Source organism: Notolabrus celidotus, chromosome 21 (assembly GCF_009762535.1).
Source record: "Notolabrus celidotus isolate fNotCel1 chromosome 21, fNotCel1.pri, whole genome shotgun sequence".
NCBI lineage: Eukaryota > Metazoa > Chordata > Actinopteri > Labriformes > Labridae > Notolabrus > Notolabrus celidotus.
In genome coordinates this window covers 2,492,814-2,510,453 of record NC_048292.1, presented here as the reverse complement: position 1 = coordinate 2,510,453, position 17,640 = coordinate 2,492,814, and the positions used below count along the sequence as shown (strand labels likewise).

General features: G+C 45.1%; 1 protein-coding gene across 6 annotated transcripts in view; it reads left to right on the top strand.

Moving 5' to 3' along the window:
• The window catches only part of dgki (diacylglycerol kinase, iota), a 98,006-nt gene that overhangs the window by 71,689 nt on the left and 8,677 nt on the right, over positions 1–17,640 (top strand). For 2 of the 6 annotated variants that reach the window (XM_034673596.1, XM_034673595.1), the window contains exons 14-29: positions 1,298–1,423; positions 1,752–1,830; positions 1,995–2,050; positions 3,624–3,686; positions 5,875–5,948; positions 6,090–6,201; positions 6,822–6,908; positions 7,051–7,163; positions 9,379–9,441; positions 10,379–10,479; positions 12,698–12,777; positions 13,146–13,190; positions 13,739–13,808; positions 14,322–14,362; positions 14,462–14,586; positions 15,881–15,906. In XM_034673596.1, the coding sequence (XP_034529487.1) occupies positions 1,298–1,423; positions 1,752–1,830; positions 1,995–2,050; positions 3,624–3,686; positions 5,875–5,948; positions 6,090–6,201; positions 6,822–6,908; positions 7,051–7,163; positions 9,379–9,441; positions 10,379–10,479; positions 12,698–12,777; positions 13,146–13,190; positions 13,739–13,808; positions 14,322–14,362; positions 14,462–14,586; positions 15,881–15,906 (1,261 nt within the window). The remainder of the gene's footprint in view (positions 1–1,297; positions 1,424–1,751; positions 1,831–1,994; positions 2,051–3,623; positions 3,687–5,874; positions 5,949–6,089; positions 6,202–6,821; positions 6,909–7,050; positions 7,164–9,378; positions 9,442–10,378; positions 10,480–12,697; positions 12,778–13,145; positions 13,191–13,738; positions 13,809–14,321; positions 14,363–14,461; positions 14,587–15,880; positions 15,907–17,640) is intronic. The other 4 variants (XM_034673601.1, XM_034673600.1, XM_034673597.1 and 1 more) reach the window with 3 other exon arrangements.

Sequence of the window (17,640 nt, the reverse complement as noted above, 5' to 3'; positions counted from 1 at the left end):
TTTCCTTTTCTTATCTTTCTTTTTTCTTTCTTTCATCTTTTAATCTTTCCATCTTTCTTTCATTTCTTTCTATCTCTCTTGCTTTCTTTATTCTCCTCCTTTGTTTTCCTTTCCGTATCACCTCTTTTTATTTCTTCCCTCGAAGAAGGCATCTTTTCTTAACTCTCCTCATTTTCCTTTCTGTCTTTCTCTCTTTCTTCACTTCTTCTTACTTCATCTCTCTCTCTCTCTCTCTCTCTCTCTCTCTCTCTCTGTGTCTTCCTCTCTTCTCACTTGTGTTACTCACCGGTTCATCTGTCCTTCCTCTCTCTCTCAGTGTGAGTGTGAACGTCCCTGTGACTTACAGTGTCAGAGAGTGTGCATGTGTGTGTGTGTGTGTGTGTGTGTGTGTGTGTGTGTGTGTGTGTGTGTGTGTGTGTGTGAGCCCCTCTGTGGAGGCCCTGCTGATGAGCGCTACTATCATCAGATTGTCCTCGTGTGCCTGCAAGCGAGTCGCTGATTTCCTGACCGGAGGGGAGACGGAGGATGGAGAGAACGACTGAACGACAAAACGCTGTCTGTTAGAGCGACCTGACTGGAATGACTGATGTGATGACTGGAAGAAAAAGAGGGGATTGAGATGATTGGATGAAATGTGAGGCCCAGAGTGAGGCCCAGAGTGCGTGCGTGCGTGCGTGCGTGCGTGCGTGCGTGCGTGCGTGCGTGCGTGCGTGCGTGCGTGCGTGCGTGCGTGCGTGCGTGCGTGCGTGCGTGCGTGCGTGCAGCTCTTTGTTTTAAGGTGAAGCAGCCTCTGTAACCACTTATTGAGAGCAAATCATTACATGCTCTTATTGTCTTTCCCTGTGTGTGTGAGTGTGAGTGTGTGTGAGTATGTGTGTGTGTGTGAGTGTGTGTGTGTGCGTGTGAGTGTGTGTGAGTGTGAGTGTGTGTGAGTGTGTGAGCCTCTCGTTAGCTGTTCGACAGACAGGAAGAGGGATGCGGGTCATTATTTAGCTGAAGAGGACATCTCTCCACATAAATTTCCCCCTCATCCATCTGCATCTCTCTGCTCTCTTTTGTCCCACTCTCTTTCTTTCTCTCTCTTCTTCACGGTTTGGTCCATCCGTTCTTTTACCTAAAATATAACAGGACATGTGTTACCCTCTGACGTCATTTACTGTCCTTCTTCAGCCGTCCTGTCCAACAACAGGCAGAGAAAATCTGACTTTACTGACACAACATTTTAAAGGATGACCGTCTCTGTTGTGTCTTCATGCTCACTCTCTCCTCCTCTTCCTCTTCCTCTTCCTCTCTGCAGGGTTACACAGACGAGCCCGTGTCCAAAGTTCTGTGCCACGTGGAGGACGGTTCTGTGGTGCAGCTCGACAGGTGGAACCTGCTGGTGGAGAAGAGCGCGGTGCAGCCCGAGGACGGCACGCAGAAGGTCAGAGGACGGCTTTATATTCCTGTATTCCTGCAGTCTGTCTCTTCCTGCAACATTCAGACTAACAGTGAACACTTCTCTGCATGTGGACGATTAAACGTGACTCACTTGTGCAAACCTTTCATGCTCCGTGAACGGAGAGCAACAGGAAGTCGTCACCTTTAATCAGCGGTTACTCAGAATATCTTTGTAGCAGAGAAATCACAGTCCTCATGAGTAGCAGGAGTCTGTTTCTCTGCAGAGGTAGAGATCCAGACTGAAAGAGTGATCATGAAGGTAGACAGAGATGAGATGTGTAATAAAGAGTGTTTCTATCCTTCCTCCTCAGCTCCCTCTGAATGTGTTCAACAACTACTTCAGCCTGGGCTTCGACGCTCACGTCACCCTGGAGTTCCACGAGTCGAGAGGTCCGTATTTGAACTCTGCACTAGCTCTATTTATGTTCCATTAAGTCCTCCTCTCTCCTCTTAAAGCCCCCGCTCCTCTGAAAGACGAGTGTAATAATAAATGAAATATTAAAACACGACTCATTACTCAACTTTTCAACTTGTCTAATGTGTTCTGCTTCCAGAGGCCAACCCGGAGAAGTTCAACAGCCGCTTCCGCAACAAGATGTTCTATGCAGGAGTGAGTATCCGTCTCTGCTTCATGCATGTTCACACTTAGACATGCTCAAAAGGTGCATTTCAACCAAGAGTTCTGGGGTCTTTTAGCCCCCAGAACTACGTATGAGGCAAAAAAAAGTAAATGCACTACACCACCAGACCAGTAGAGGGCAGTAAAACAAAGAGGAATGCCATTCATCACAGATGACACCATAGAAGCAGACGGACAGGCAGGTATCATTATGAGCAACACAACAGTTAGCCTGTTAGCATGAAGAGACTCAGCTGGTCTGTTTTAGATGGTGCTATATTTCATCACAGATGGATTCACTGAATCAACACGTGAGAGGAGATAAGCGCGAGTAGCAAAGACGTTTCAACACGGCTTTAAAATCCTTTTGAACTCAAAAAGCCGTGGCAGAGATCGGCCGGTGTTTTGGTTTAAACAGCGACCCTGTTAGCTGGAGACTCTCAGCCGGATGCATCCCTCATAAACGTCTTTAGACCATCATTAAGTATCTGATGAGGATATTTTGAAATCATAATCATCATCTGTGTTTCAACAGCTGTGTAAACTCCACAAACACTGACACGTTCAGCTGAAGGTCTCCAGTTTACAGGGTCACTTTTAAAAGCAGAACACCGGGAGGAGAGACGCATTCACGGTGGGCTGAGAGAAGACTACTGTTACAAGCTGCTAAATCAAGAGAATCACAGCTTCTTTTGAAAAGTACACAAACATACAAAAAAGATAGAACAAATAAAAACTAATGAAAGAAAGAGAAATCAAGGGAATCACAGATGTGTGTGATGTTATTGTGGACGGCGGGCAGAATTAAAACACTGAGGTTAATCTACCAATCAGACACGTTCAGCATTGCAGGCCTCGCCCCCCAAAAGTCCTGGGACTTTTGAAAAGTACTACCCTCCTAGCAGGGTCTTTTTAGGGGGGAGATTATTTACAGTGCAGTAGATTTTCCTGCTGCTAGATGAATAATTTTGCACCCTTTTACTTAAATGCATGTTTAGTTTGACGCTGATTATCGTGTATTTGAGTTAAAGCATCATTTCAGGGCCTTAAAGATCTGCCGTCTCACCCTCATCTCTCCAAACTGCTGCGTGTGTGAACGTATTTAGAAAAGAAACTTCAGTTTTTTCTCTCTAATCGGTGTCCGAAGTGATCTCCTCTCCTGCCGCGATGTGATGCTAACTTCAGGCAGTTCAGATCCATAATTAACAGACGCTGTGGTGTAATTTGCGTCTCGTATGCTTTACTAAACATGAATAAATCATGGCGCTAAATGTTTGATGAAGTTGTGATTTATTCTGCGCTTGTGCAACATAAGTTTGAGAATTTAGCAGATCGATTATTCAGAGCAGAGAGAGACGTCAGGAGGAAGAGATGATGGAGTAAACGGAAAGTAAACATGTAGGACATTAATCTTTATTTAATGATGCTGTTTAATTATTCACTTTTCTCTCTCTCTCTCTCTCTCTCTCTCTCTCTCTCTCTCTCTCTCTCTCTCTCTCTCTCTCTCTCTCTCTCTCTCTCTCTCTGTGTGCGTGTGTGTGTGTGTTTGTGTGTGTTTTCACAGGCTGCATTCTCAGATTTCCTCCAGAGGAGCTCCAGGGATTTGTCGAAGCACGTCAGAGTGGTGGTGAGTGCTCACACTCTCCTGTATCACTTTTCCGTGTCGGCGTGTCGGGGCAGCAGGTCGGTCGAGTGATTACACGGGTCCGTCCTTCAGCCGCTCCGGTGACGCCCGCCTGCTCTGAAGTGTCCTTCAGGGAGACACTGAGTGCCCAGCGGAGTCTGCTGACCTCTGACCTCTGAGCAAGGACAGAGATAAACACTTCTGACCATCATTGATTCTTCTGATTGTTGTTGTGACAGAGAGAAATTAAACTAAACCACAAAAACACATTATAGAGAAGCTGAAGAGATATATTTAACCTCTGCACCTCTGCTTTTATGGATACCTTTAGTTGAAAATCAAGCTCCATGGTTACAGTCCTGCATCCTGCTCTTATCTTGAGCGTCTCTCAGGGTCGGATTAGAAAAGAAAGATGTTTCTGGACATGACACACTTTAGATTTTACCAATTCAATCCACTTTTTTTATGTAGCACATTTTAAAAACAGGCACATCTCCCTGGGAGGAGGCCTCAGGTAGACCCAGAACTCTGTGCAGGGTTTATATATCCCTTCTGGTCTGGGAACACCTCAGGATCCCCCAGGAGCAACTGGATTGTTGCTTGAAAAAGCGATGTCTGGGTCGATTTGCTTAGTCTGTGACCCACACTAGAATAAGTGGATGAAAATGGAAGTTTACAAAAAGTTTAACAATATCGAGGCATTGGTGGCCTTGCTGTCTAAGCATGCCCTACATACAGAGGCCATAGACCTCGTCACAGCAGTCGTGGGTTGACTCCTGGCTGTGACCATGTCCTGCATGTCCTCCCCCACTCTCTACTCCACACACTTCCTGTCTCTCTTCAGCTGTCCTTTCCATTAAAGGTGAAAATGCCCCAAAAATGACTTTAAAAAAATAAAAATTAAATAACCAAAGTGCTGCATAGTGAAATAAAAAAGTAAAAATACATTAAATATAAAAACACTGTAAAAAAAATAATAAAACAAAAAAGACACTTTTAAAAAATCATTAAAAACACATAGAGGGGCGCTGGTGACCTACTGGTCCAAGCGCCCTACATACAGAGGCTATAGTCCTCGTTGCAGAGGTTGCTGGTTTGACTCCTGGCCGTGACCATGTCCTGCATGACTTCCCCCACTCTCTACCCCCACATTTCCTCTCTCTCTTCACCTGTCCTATCATAAAGGCACAAAAGCCCCAAAAATATAACTTTAATAAACAAACAAACACATAGAAGCAAATAAAAGAACAGACAAAGACAGACGTCTCATGCTAAGTTAAAAGCCGATGATCAAAAATAAGTTTTAAGACGTGATTTACAAACTCAAAGTGATGTCCGTATCTCCAAACCTCAATCTAAGCCTCTCTGTCGTGTTCGCTCTCCCCCTCCATAAACTTGAGCCAAAGTCACACAGACCCATCACGTGAGTCGGGTCAGAGAGAGACGCAGAAGAAAGAGACGTTTGTTTTGTGTCTCTGTCCTCCAGTTCGTCCTGCAGATAATGAAGAACTTAGAGGAACACGAGTAACGAGATAACTGTTTGATTAGCGGCGGAGATGTAGTTACTACGTTATCAACAGACTGATGTCATCCAGTTACAGTAAAATGTTCCTCTGTATCCTAATGTATCGTTTCGTATCACATTCTAGAACACTCGAGAGCATTCCAGAGCTGTATTCTAGAATGCTGTAGATCTATTTTTATCCTCAGATATTGTATCATCTGGTGTGTTGTCACTTTGTATCTAAACATAGTGTAATAAATGTATCTTAGTATCACAGTCAAGATGCATCATGCTTTAAATTCTCTGACGGGTTATTAGGAGTCGGTCGTTGAAAACATTCGCTCTGCCGCTCCGTGCTGAACACTCTGACCCTGAAACTTCATATACATTCAGATATTGATCCATAACACCTCAGGGCGGTAAGTTTTCACTGCTGCTACCAATCCTGTAGAGTCAGTGGAGAGCTGAGTGGGCAGCTGTGATCGGACCTTTGACCTTCATCATGATGGTTTGAGAATATTGACTCTAAGAGTGAAACTGTGGAGAAGAAAATCAAGTCAGGATTCTAAGATTATGTTCTCTCTCTCTCTCTCTCTCTCTCTCTCTCTCTCTCTCTCTCTCTCCCTCTCTCTCTCTCTCTCTCTCTCTCTCTCTCTCTCTCTCTCTCTCTCTCTCTCTCTCCATCAGTGTGACGGTACCGACTTAACTCCAAAGATTCAGGAGCTGAAGTTTCAGTGCATCGTGTTTCTAAACATTCCCAGGTAGGAAGACAAACAGAGTCGGTGATGCTGTTAAAGGCTCCTGTCACTGCTTCTGTTCCTTGGTGTGTGATTTTACTGGTGGATGATCTTTTACTCATTTTAAATGTGTGTGTGTTTGTGTGTGTGTGTGTGTGTGTGTAGGTACTGTGCAGGCACCATGCCGTGGGGAAACACAGGAGACCACCGAGACTTTGAGCCACAGCGGCACGACGACGGCTGCATCGAGGTCATCGGCTTCACCGTGGCGTCACTGGTGAGAGAAACTCTTTCCAAACAGAGCAGGTCTAGACCGTCCAAGACCAGGATCAGATCCAGTCCCATCTTACAGACAGGACTCAGTCTGATCTCATCTTAATCCACCATGAGCAGAGCACTTTGCAGCATTTAGCAAGTTACAGTGGCAAGGAACAACTTCCTTTAACAGGCAGAAACCTCCAGCAGGACCAGACTCATGTTAGACACACATCTGCTGAGACCGAGTTGGAGAGAGGGATAGAGGGAGATGAAGAGAGAGAGAGATTACAGTGGGGAGACGGATAGTAGTAGTTGTAGCAGCTGGAGTCTGGCACGTCCACAGCAGCAGAGATCCAGAGGAACCTACGGGACAAGGGAGCTCAGGGACTCCAGAAAGGTCTATGGTTAGTAACTTTAATGGGACAGGAAGAGTTAAAGTGAGAGACAGGCAGAGAGAGGAGAGAGAGGGAAAGACAGGATCCCAGTTTGTCAGTCTAAGCCTATAGCAGCATAACTAAGAGCTGGTCCAAGCCTGATCCAGCTCTAACTATAAGCTTCACCAAAAAGGAAAGTTTAAAGCCTACTCTTAAAAGTAGAGAGGGTTGGGGCATTGATGTAGTTCCTCCTCTCGTCCACCAGGCGGCGCTACAAGTCGGCGGTCACGGAGAGAGGTTACACCAGTGCCGGGAAGTCGTCCTCACTACCATCAAGACGATGCCTGTTCAGGTGAGAGAGCGCACTCAACAAAGTTCACCACACAGCACCGATCCATTCTCCACTCGCTTTTAACATTGATCTCTGTGTGTGTGTGTGTGTGTGTGTGTGTGTGTGTGTGTGCGTGCGTGTGCGTGTGCGTGTGTACATGTAGGTTGATGGAGAACCGTGTCGCCTGTCACCATCCACTCTCCGCATCTCCCTCCGAAATCAGGCCAACATGGTCCAGAAGAGCAAAAGGCGCACCTCTGTTCCCCTCCTCAACGAGTGAGTCACACACACACACACACATTTACGAAAACACACACCAACGAAAACACACACACACTTTCGCTCGTGTAGAGACAGAGGAACTAGGCCAGCAGTGTTGTAAAAGCCCGGCTTGCACTGAGTGAGTCATACAATCTGTTCGGTGGGAGCTGACATTCACTCCTCTCAACGCCCCACATCCCTGATCAGCTCGCCAAAATAAAACCACAATCAGAGGAGCGATCTGTCTGCTGTCCACTCGCGTTAACAAAATAAAAGCACCGTGGAGGGTTTCTCCGCTGACACACTGACACGTTACACTCTGTGGTTTTCTTTGTATCAGCCGAGGAGGAGAGTCAAAGGAGGCTTTATTGATCTGTGTAAAACCACAGCGCTGTGTTAGATAACGATGTTAACATGCAAGACCATCGACTGTGTTTAAAGATGGATGACAGTGTTCCAGCTCTGCACAAAAGTGAAGCCAAAACAGCCCTAATTCAGGCACTGACATGTTGGAAAAAAACCTGGATATGCTGAGGACACAATTCTGCATTCTGCAAACCTGAAAGTCAATAACGTCAGAGCTTCGTCACGTAGGTATCTTAACTTTATAGTGATGCGTAAGCGTGGCGCAGAGATGTAGCTTGGAGACGTAGTAGTGGGCGAGGTCATGTGGAGCTTTAATTAAAAACAAAAGAAGAAGAAAGTAAAGACTCCTCAGCACTGATCAATAAAACATGATCAATCAGTATCAGAACTTTAAAAACATGTTGTCGTCTTGTCTTTCCACTAACAAATAGAAAAGTGTGGAAAGTAGAATAAATAAAAAGAGATCACTAAATCTCCAGTATCTCTAAAAATGAAAGACCCCCCTCTCCAGTGTGATACGCCTTCTTATGTCATTTAATAAATACCTAAATCTGATAAATTGCCCCTCCCATAACTCCCTTTAAAGACAGAAAACATCTCGACTCATGTCCCGTCTGTTTATATGGAGGAGGCGGGGCTTATATCTCATGTTTTGGCTTCACTTTAAGCAGCCGTCACGTCCTCCATCTTTCCCCACAGCCTCTCTGTGTGAGACTGCGTGGATACTAACCCTCCTCCTCCTCCGTGGTCGAGCACTAATGAAGCTTCCTGTTTCTGTGTTTATCTGTGGCTGGAGTTTTAACCCTTTAATGACTGAACCACAGAATCATTAGAGAGTCCAGGAGAGTCTCTGCTTCCTGTTCTGCTGCTCTGCTATCGGTGTTCGTCCACTTACCTCTCTCCTCCTGTCTCTCCTCCTCCTTCTTTTCTCACTCCTTCTCCTCCTCCTTCTCCTCTTCCTCTCTTTACCTCCACATGATTATTTATTGTTTCATCTGTTTTTTCTCTCCTGTTTTGTTCTTTTGTTTTTGTCCGCCTCTCCTTTTTTCTTCCATCCATCCATCCTCCTCATCTACTCCCCCTCCCTCATTTTTGTCTCCTCCCTTCTTGTCTCCTCCTCTCTTGTTTCCTCTCGTTCCTCCTTGTTCCTTCCACTTTCCCCCTTGTCTCCTCTCCCCCTCCCCTCTTTTCTTCTTGTCTCCTCTCCCTCCTTCACGTCTCCTCTCCTTCCTCCTTACTCTCTCCTCTTCCCCTCTTGTCTCCTTCCACTTTCCCCCTTGTCTCCCTTCCCCTCCTTGTCTCCTCTCCTTCTCTCTTTTCTTCTCTCCACCTCCTTCTGTCCTTTTCTTTCCCCCTTGTCTCCTCTCCTCCCCTCTTGTCTCCTCCCTGCTCATCTCCTCTCCTTCCTCCTTGTTCCTTCCACTTTCTCCCTTGTCTCCCCTTCCCCTTCCTTGTCTCCTCTCCTTCCTCTTTGTCTCCTCCCCATATTCTTGTCTCCTCTCTTCCCTGCTTGTCACTCCTCTTCCTCTCTTGTCTCCTCCCCTTCCCTCTTATCTCCTCTCCTCCCCTCTTGTCTCCTTGTCTCCTCCCCTTCCCTCTTGTCTCCTTTCCTTCCATATCTTTTCTCATCTTCTCTTCTCCTTGTCTCCTCCCCTCTTCTCTCATCTCCTCTTCCTTCACTCTTGTCTCCTTGTCTCCTCCCCACTTCTCCTCATCCACAACCTCTCTCTCCTATCTGCTTTTTTATCCTCCTCTCCTTGTCTCCTCCCCTTGTCTCCTCTCTCCTCTTCCTCTCCTCTCCGCCACACACTCCTCCTCTCCTCTGCGTGTGTGTGTGTTTCTGTGTGTGTGTGTGCGGCGGTAGTATTCAGAAGGTGTGTGCAGCTGATCTGCGCCGCCTCTCTGCTCCCCCAGACTCCTTCTCTGTGTAAGTACCTGAGCCCTCTGTCACAGTGTGTGTGTGTGTGTGTGTGTGTGTGTGTGTGTGTGTGTGTGTGTCACTGTTAGTGTGTGTGAGCGGATGTGTAGACACCGGTTCGACTGATATTTGATTGCTTGACGCTCAAAGACGTCACTTTTTCAACGCTCAGAGATCAGAACGAGGTCTTGATTCTGTTTCTTAAAATCAGGACTCTACAGATTCTACTGACACATTTATGACCATTACATCTACCTAAATCTTCTCTTTCTTCACATCCACTCTCCTAAACTCCTGACGTCTTTGTCTCAGAGCTCGTATCAGTCAAACCAGGTCGTCGTCTTCTGTCTTTCGTGTGTCATCCTCTCATGGATCATGAATCTGTGTGACAGAGATCGAGTGTCCGGCAGCATGCTTCAGCCTCTCCTCCTCTGAACGTGCTTCTTGTCTTTCTGTTTCTGCTGTTCGTTCTCACGCCTGCACCTCCCCGCACCTGTCCTTCACGTCCTCACCTTCCTCAGAATCGCTGCAGCATGAATTTGCTTGAACGTGAAGAAACACTGGTGATGTGGATCTGATTCGTTTGCAGGTCAGAGTCTGAGCACTGTGAGGCCGCGCTTTTTCTCGCCCACCGTGTTTGTGACATCAGCGCTCTGCCTCCGTGCTCGCTCTGAAGGCAGCGTTGCCCACAAATATTGACTTGAAAATGAGCCGGCCCTCCTCAAACTCAGGAGCAGAGCTTTATGATCTTTACTGTGGAGCTCTGCTGCTGCAGGAAACACAACCAGGACGTTCAGAAACCAGAGCTCAAACTGGAAATGTCAAAACAAGAGGAGTGTGTGTGCGTCTGTGTGTGCATGTTTGCATGTTTATCACTTCATGGCTGTAGCGGTTTAAAATGTGTGTGTGTGCAGTTCAGAGCTCATGTGTGTGTTTTTCTTTCCAGTCCTCACGCCGTCCCGGATCGTCTTCGTCTGCGGGTGAATCGGATCAGCCTGCTGGAGTACGACCGACTGCAGTACGACAAAGAACGACTGCGAGACATCTGTAAGGCTGCTGTGTGTGTGAGTGTGTGTGTGTATGTGTGTGTGTGTGTGTGTGTGTGTGTGTGTGTGTGTGTGTGTGTGTGTGTGTGTGTGTGTGTGTGTGTGTAATGAAATCAGGGATCAGAAAGTAAAGGGAGGACTATTATAAGAGACATATTCTGTGGTTCATAAGTTGAACTAACTCTGCAGCAGCACTAACACCTGTAATGATGTTGATTTGCACCTCTATCACATCTGTCCAGCAGATGGAGCCACTCACATGCTCAGTGTGAGAGTGCCATGAGCTGCATATAAACAAACTCCAGTCCCAGTGACATGTAACTGACTCAAGTGACATTTATGAAACACCTCTCTTCAAGTTATTTGAACCCAGAACCTGCAGCAAGGCATGGACAAACTTCCTTTAACAGGCAGAAACCTCCAGCAGGACCAGACTCATGTTAGACACACATCAGCTGAGACCGTGTTGGAGAGAGGGATAGAGGGAGATGAAGAGAGAGAGAGATGATAGTGGGGAGATGGATAGTAGTAGTTGTAGCAGCTGGAGTCTGGCACGTCCACAGCAGCAGAGATCCAGAGGAACCTACGAGACAAGGGAGCTCAGGGACTCCAGAAAGGTCTATGAAAAGAGAAAAGAGAGGGAGACCAGAAGAAAGAAAAAGAGGAGAATAAATGGTGAAGGAATGACAGAAGGAAAGATGGGTATGAGAAATGGAGACATAAAGGAGGAAGAAAGAAAGAAAGAAAGAAAGAAAGAAAGGGATGAAAGGAAAAAATAATGAAAGAAGGACAATGATAGTTTTACATACCAAGAAGGAAAGAAAGAAGGATTAGGGTTAGGATTAGGGTTAGGGTTAGGGTTAGGATTAGGGTTAGGATTAGGGTTAGGGTTGGGGTTGGGGTTAGGGTTAGGGTTAGGGTTAGGGTTGGGGTTGGGATTAGGGTTAGGGTTAGGGTTAGGGTTAGGGTTAGGGTTTGGGTTGGGGTTAGGGTTAGGGTTGGGGTTGGGGTTGGGGTTAGGGTTAGGGTTAGGGTTAGGGTTGGGGTTGGGATTAGGGTTAGGGTTAGGGTTAGGGTTAGGGTTAGGGTTAGGGTTTGGGTTGGGGTTAGGGTTAGGGTTGGGGTTGGGGTTAAGATTAGGGTTAGGGTTAGGATTAGGGTTAGGATTAGGGTTAGGGTTAGGGTTAGGGTTAGGGTTAGGGTTTGGGTTGGGGTTGGGTTAGGGTTGGGGTTGGGGTTGGGGTTAGGGTTAGGGTTGGGGTTAAGATTAGGGTTAGGGTTAGGATTAGGGTTAGGATTAGGGTTAGGGTTAGGGTTTGGGTTGGGGTTAGGGTTAGGGTTGGGGTTGGGGTTGGGGTTAAGATTAGGGTTAGGGTTAGGATTAGGGTTAGGATTAGGGTTAGGGTTAGGGTTAGGGTTAGGGTTAGGGTTTGGGTTTGGGTTGGGGTTGGGGTTAGGGTTAGGGTTGGGGTTATGATTAGGGTTAGGGCAAACAGAACCAAAACCAAACTCAAGCAAACAGAACCAGAACTAGAACCAAACTCAATCAAAGAGAACAAGAACCAAGTCAAGCAAACAGAACCAGAACCAAACTCAAGCAAACCAGAACCAAACCAGAACCAAACCAGAACCAAACCAGAACCAAACCAGAATCGTCCAGAACCGAACCAGAACCAAACCAGAACCAAACCAGAACCAAACCAGAACCGAACCAGAACCGTCCAGAACCAAACCAGAACCGAACCAGAACAAAACCAGAACCGAACCAGAACCGAACCAGAACCGTCCAGAACCAAACCAGAACTGAACCAGAACCGAACCAAAACCGAACCAGAACCAAACTCAAGCAAACAGAACCAGAACCAGAACCTCACTCAAGCAAACAGAACCAAAACCAAGGCAAGCAAACAGAACCAGAACCAACTCAAGCAAACGGAACCAGAACCAAACTCAAGCAAACAGAACCAGAACCAAACTCAAGCAAACAGAACCAGAACCAAACTCAAGCAAACGGAACCAGAACCAAACTCAGGCAAACAGAACCTCTAACCTACATCACTAATGTGTTTAATCTGTGTTACAATGATGAGGGGGTCCTTGGACAATGTTCTCACCTGTAAGGAGTCCCTGGTTCCAAAAAGTTGGAGAACCCCTGCCTTAAAGCACTTAAAAACAGTAACCCCGGATCTGAATCATCCAGAGTGTTTGTTTCTCTCCAGCGATCCCCGTCGGCATCGTGGTGGTGAGAGGAGACTGTGACCTGGAGACCTGCAGACTCTACATCGACAGACTACAGGAGGCAAGTCCCCCCATCACACCTTTACCTCCCCTCCCCTCCCGTCCCCTTCTATTCCTCGTCATCACTCTTTCATGGAGCTTGCTGCAGCATATCTCTCCTCCTCCTCCTCCTCCTCCTCCCCCTCTCCTCTCCTCCTCCTTCCCCTCTCCTCTCCTCCTCCTCCTCCCCCTCTCCTCCTCCTCCCCCTCTCCTCTCCTCCTTCAGTGTGCTTTCTTTAAATGGATGAATGAGCAGCACTGAGGGGAACGCAGCGGCGCGGCTCTGTGTGTCTCATGTGGGAAACTGACCGAGCTAACATCTGTAGAAGTTTTTGCTGTAAATGCTTTGGCTGTGTGTTAACCTTGAAACCTGTCTGCTGTGCTTGCTAGGACTTACACCAGGCGCCATCTACTGGCCACAGAGTGCACTACCAGGTACACTGTTTTTGGGTGTCATTATTTTTAATTTTAGAGACTTTTTAATATCAGATTGTGACTTTTTTAAAGCCTCCTCTCTGTTTTTAATTTTAGAATTTCTTAACTTTTTAATTTTTGCTTAAATTATTTTAAATATATTTTATAAATATTATTATATATATTTTTACATTTATTTTAATGATAATTCTGACACTTTTACCTCTGTATCCTATAAAAACACCCTTTAAAATAATTCAAAGCTTGATCCAAAAACCCAACTGGACTTTAAATGAGCTAACACACAAAGCTAGCTCCAAACACAGACTGACCCCCTGACAGAGTGAACTCCTCTCCCTCCACACTTTAAATAATCTCAGTCTTATACTGTGAGCTACTCTGCCTCATCGTCCTGATCGTCTGCTTCTTGTATCCGATCGTTCAGCTGCTCAAAGACAAACTTTGAACCTCTCTGTCTGGTTTCTTCTTCTCTCTTCAAAAGTTGATTTGTAACTTTTGAATCCTCTGAATGAACGCGTTAAATCAACGTCTCGTATCTTCACTTTCAGGATGAGTGCCGAGGCGTCCCCAGGACCAGCTCCTCCAGCAGACTCTCTCAGAACTGGAGCTTCCTGGACTGTGAGTGACTCACACAGACGCAGTGATGGTTCATTTTGAATCACTGAACTTGTGCAGAATCAGCCTCCAGATTCAGATCTGACAGAAGCAGCATGATTTTATTTCAAAAGAACAGACATATGTTACATTTCCTGCTTTTTGCTGTCTTACAAAACCACAAGGTTTTCAGTCGAGCTTCAACTTTCACTTTCTACACATATTCCCTCCTTAAATAGATTTATAGATCCTATATCACCCAGAAAATAAAGTCTTGATGTAAATAAAAACAGAAGCATGTTTTAAAGCTTCAAAGTTGATATAAACAAAAACACACTTTTAAAACTCACTTTTCCCTAAATCAGACTCATTATATTCTGTGTTTAATCTACTTTATCTCTCCCTCTCTCATGCCTCTTTACTTCCTCTCAATTATTATAACTTTTTATCTTTTCCAGCCTTTTAAAGATCATGTTTTGATTATTATTTACATGTAATTAATGTGATTCTGTTAATAAACACGTCTCCTCTCTGCAGCCACGTCAGCTGATCGCTTCTATCGCATCGACAAGGCTCAGGTAAACACGATTAAACTGATATAAGAAAAGAGACTCAATGCATGGATGTTTATCTGACTTTGACTTCACTTCTGATACTGTCTGTCTGTCTGTCTGCAGGAGCATCTGCACTTTGTGACAGAGATCTGTCAGGAGGAGGTTTTCATCCTGGACCACGAGCCTCCAGCGTCGAGCCAGACGGCGTCCACGGGGATGCCTGACCTCGTGGTGGAGCCGACAGCGGGGTACGTTCGTTTGTTTCAGACCCGTGTCCACATGAAGGATCTGACACTCTGAGTTCAAACATCAGGGCCGACTTTAAAATGTTTAAAACAGATAAATAACATAGCTGACTGGTTCAAATCATCCCTTCTTCTGTTTTATTAACTCTTAAAAAAAAGACATTTCTAGGTCCTCTTTCCTCTTTCCTCCATCCTCTGTCCTCTTTCCTCTGTCCTCTTTCCTCTCTCAACTTTCCTCTGTCCTCTGTCCTCTTTCCTCCGTCCTCTTTCCTCTCTCAACTTTCCTCCATCCTCTGTCCTCTTTCCTCTGTCCTCTTTCCTCTTTCCTCTCTCAACTTTCCTCTGTCCTATGTCCTCTTTCCTCCATCCTCTGTCCTCTTTCCTCTCTCCTCTTTCCTCTGTCCTCTTTCCTCTCTCAACTTTCCTCTGTCCTCTGTCCTCTTTCCTCTGTCCTCTTTCCTCTTTCCTCTCTCAACTTTCCTCCATCCTCTGTCCTCTTTCCTCCATCCTCTGTCCTCTTTCCTCTGTCCTCTTTCCTCTTTCCTCTCTCAACTTTCCTCCATCCTCTGTCCTCTTTCCTCTTTCCTCTCTCAACTTTCCTCTGTCCTCTGTCCTCTTTCTTCCGTCCAATTTCCTCTGTCCTGTGTCCTCTTTCATCTTTCCTCTGTCCTCTTTCCTCCGTCCTCTATCCTCTTTCCTTTGTCCTATATCCTCTCTCCTCTAACTCTGTCCTCCATCCTCTGTCCTCTCTCATCTTATCTCTGTCCTCTCTCCTCTTTACTCTGTCTTCTGTCCTCTTTACTTTGTCCTCTCTCCTCTTTTCTTTGTCCTCTCTCCTCTTTACTCTTTACTCTGTCCTCTTTCCTCTTACCTATGTCCTCTTTCTACTATCCTATGTCCTCTCTCCTCTAACTCTGTCCTCCATCCTCTGTCCTCTCTCATCTTATCTCTGTCCTCTCTCCTCTTTACTCTGTCTTCTGTCCTCTTTACTTTGTCCTCTCTCCTCTTTTCTTTGTCCTCTCTCCTCTTTACTCTTTACTCTGTCCTCTTTCCTCTTACCTATGTCCTCTTTCTACTATCCTATGTCCTCTGTCCTCTTTTCCTCTGTCTCTATCGTCTGTCCACTTCCATGTGTCTTTACCCTGTCCTCTTTCCCATGTCCTCTTTCCTCTGTCCCCTTCCTCTGTCCTCTGTCCTCTTTCCTTGATTCGAGAGAATATGGCGAAATATTGAAGCAGCAGATTGTGAAATGTTTTGCATCTTCTCAAATGTTATCTCCTTCTGCTTTTCTTTTCAGCACTCCATTAACCTCAGAGGAACAAGGTACAACACACACTTAAACAGAAATACTCTTAACACACACACACACACACACACACACACACACACACACACACACACACAGATAAACACAAACAAAGTGGTTATTGTGGTTTAAGCCACCTCCCTCATGCTTTGAGGAAGTGAATCTGAGGCTCGTTCTGGAAAGTTGTAGAAGTTTGAGGGTGTGTCCTGCCTCCTTGCTTCTTCCTCTCTCATATCTGTGATCCTCTGTTGATCCTGGGACTCTCCGGCTCTCCCCCCTTGAACCTGTTGTTCCTCCTGCAGACATGTCTAGACATGTTTTTGTTTATTTACTTTCAGTTTTGCTTTCAAACTTTCCTCTCCTGAAAATCAACACCACATTTGATACCTTCAGGGAACAGAGTCCAGCTTTGTTCAGGACACTCCTCACCCTGAACCTCACGCTTCATATTTGGGTTTATCTGTAACCTCACACCGTTCACTCTCAGCTCCTCACAGCTGCTCGATTCACTGTGCAAATACCTGCAGACACAAAGCATGACTCAGTGAACTCAAACAGGCTGCAGTGCATGGTCTGAAGTATGCCTAAGGTGGGTCCAGCCTCATTCTGCTAGTTTAACAGTGAGGTTCAAGGCCCTAAGAGGTCATCACTGATGTTATATAATAATAAAATAATGATAACTTTATTTATGTAGCACCTTGAAAAACAAATGTTTACAAAGGGATCTGACAAACAAAACAAGGCGGAATAAACCTTTAACAGACAGAGAGGAGTGAAGAAAATCTAACAATGCAAAAAACAAAATAAAACACAAATATTAAAAAGAATAAACACAAATTAAACAGAACAAAGTGATGAAACAGTAGACCAATACATCCTTGTTATAAGAAGAAGACATCAGAATTTCAAGTCATGTCAAACTGCAGGTTTAAAGAGGGTGATATGATCTCTATGGTGATGGGAATTTGAAAACATTTGAGCTTTTAAGAGATCAGTACAATCAGTACAATCAGTACAATCAGTACAATCAGTAAAATCTACCCACTAAGGATTTCTACAAATATTTACAAGTGAGGCATTATGTATTTAAGAAGGCAAATACTCTAACTGTCTTCAGTGGTCCTCACATGTTAGAAAGATTCTTCCTGAATCATTCGAAGCATGATCACTTTATATCAAGATTTTATTCTGAGTTACAGAATTTAAACTTGGACAAACTTACATCACTAAGAATGCAAGGCAGCTTTATTTGTATTTCGCATTTCATACACGAGGGCAACTCAATGTGCTTTACATTAAAACATTAAAAGCATTGGAAACATTCAGACAGGCATAAAATAACACAATTAGAATGACAAATATAATAAAACATAGAAAAGAAAAGGAACATTAGAAATATGTTAAAAATTACATTAAAATTTAATTTAAAGTGAGTTAAAATAATCTAAGATAGGAAGGCAGTGGTAAATAAAAAGGTCTTAGTCTTGGATTTTAAAGAGGTGAGAGTTGGAGCGGACCTGCAGCTTTCAGGGAGCTTGTTCCAGATATGTGGAGCATAATGACTAAACGCTGCTTCACCATGTTTCCTTCTGACTCCAGGGACTGAAAGCAGACCAGGACCTGATGACCTCAGAGGTCCAGGTGGTTCATAAAGTAGCAGCAGATCAGCCTAAACCATTCAGGTCTTAATAAACCATCAGCAGGATTTTAAAGTCTATTCTCTGACAGACAGGAAGCCAGTGTAGAGATCT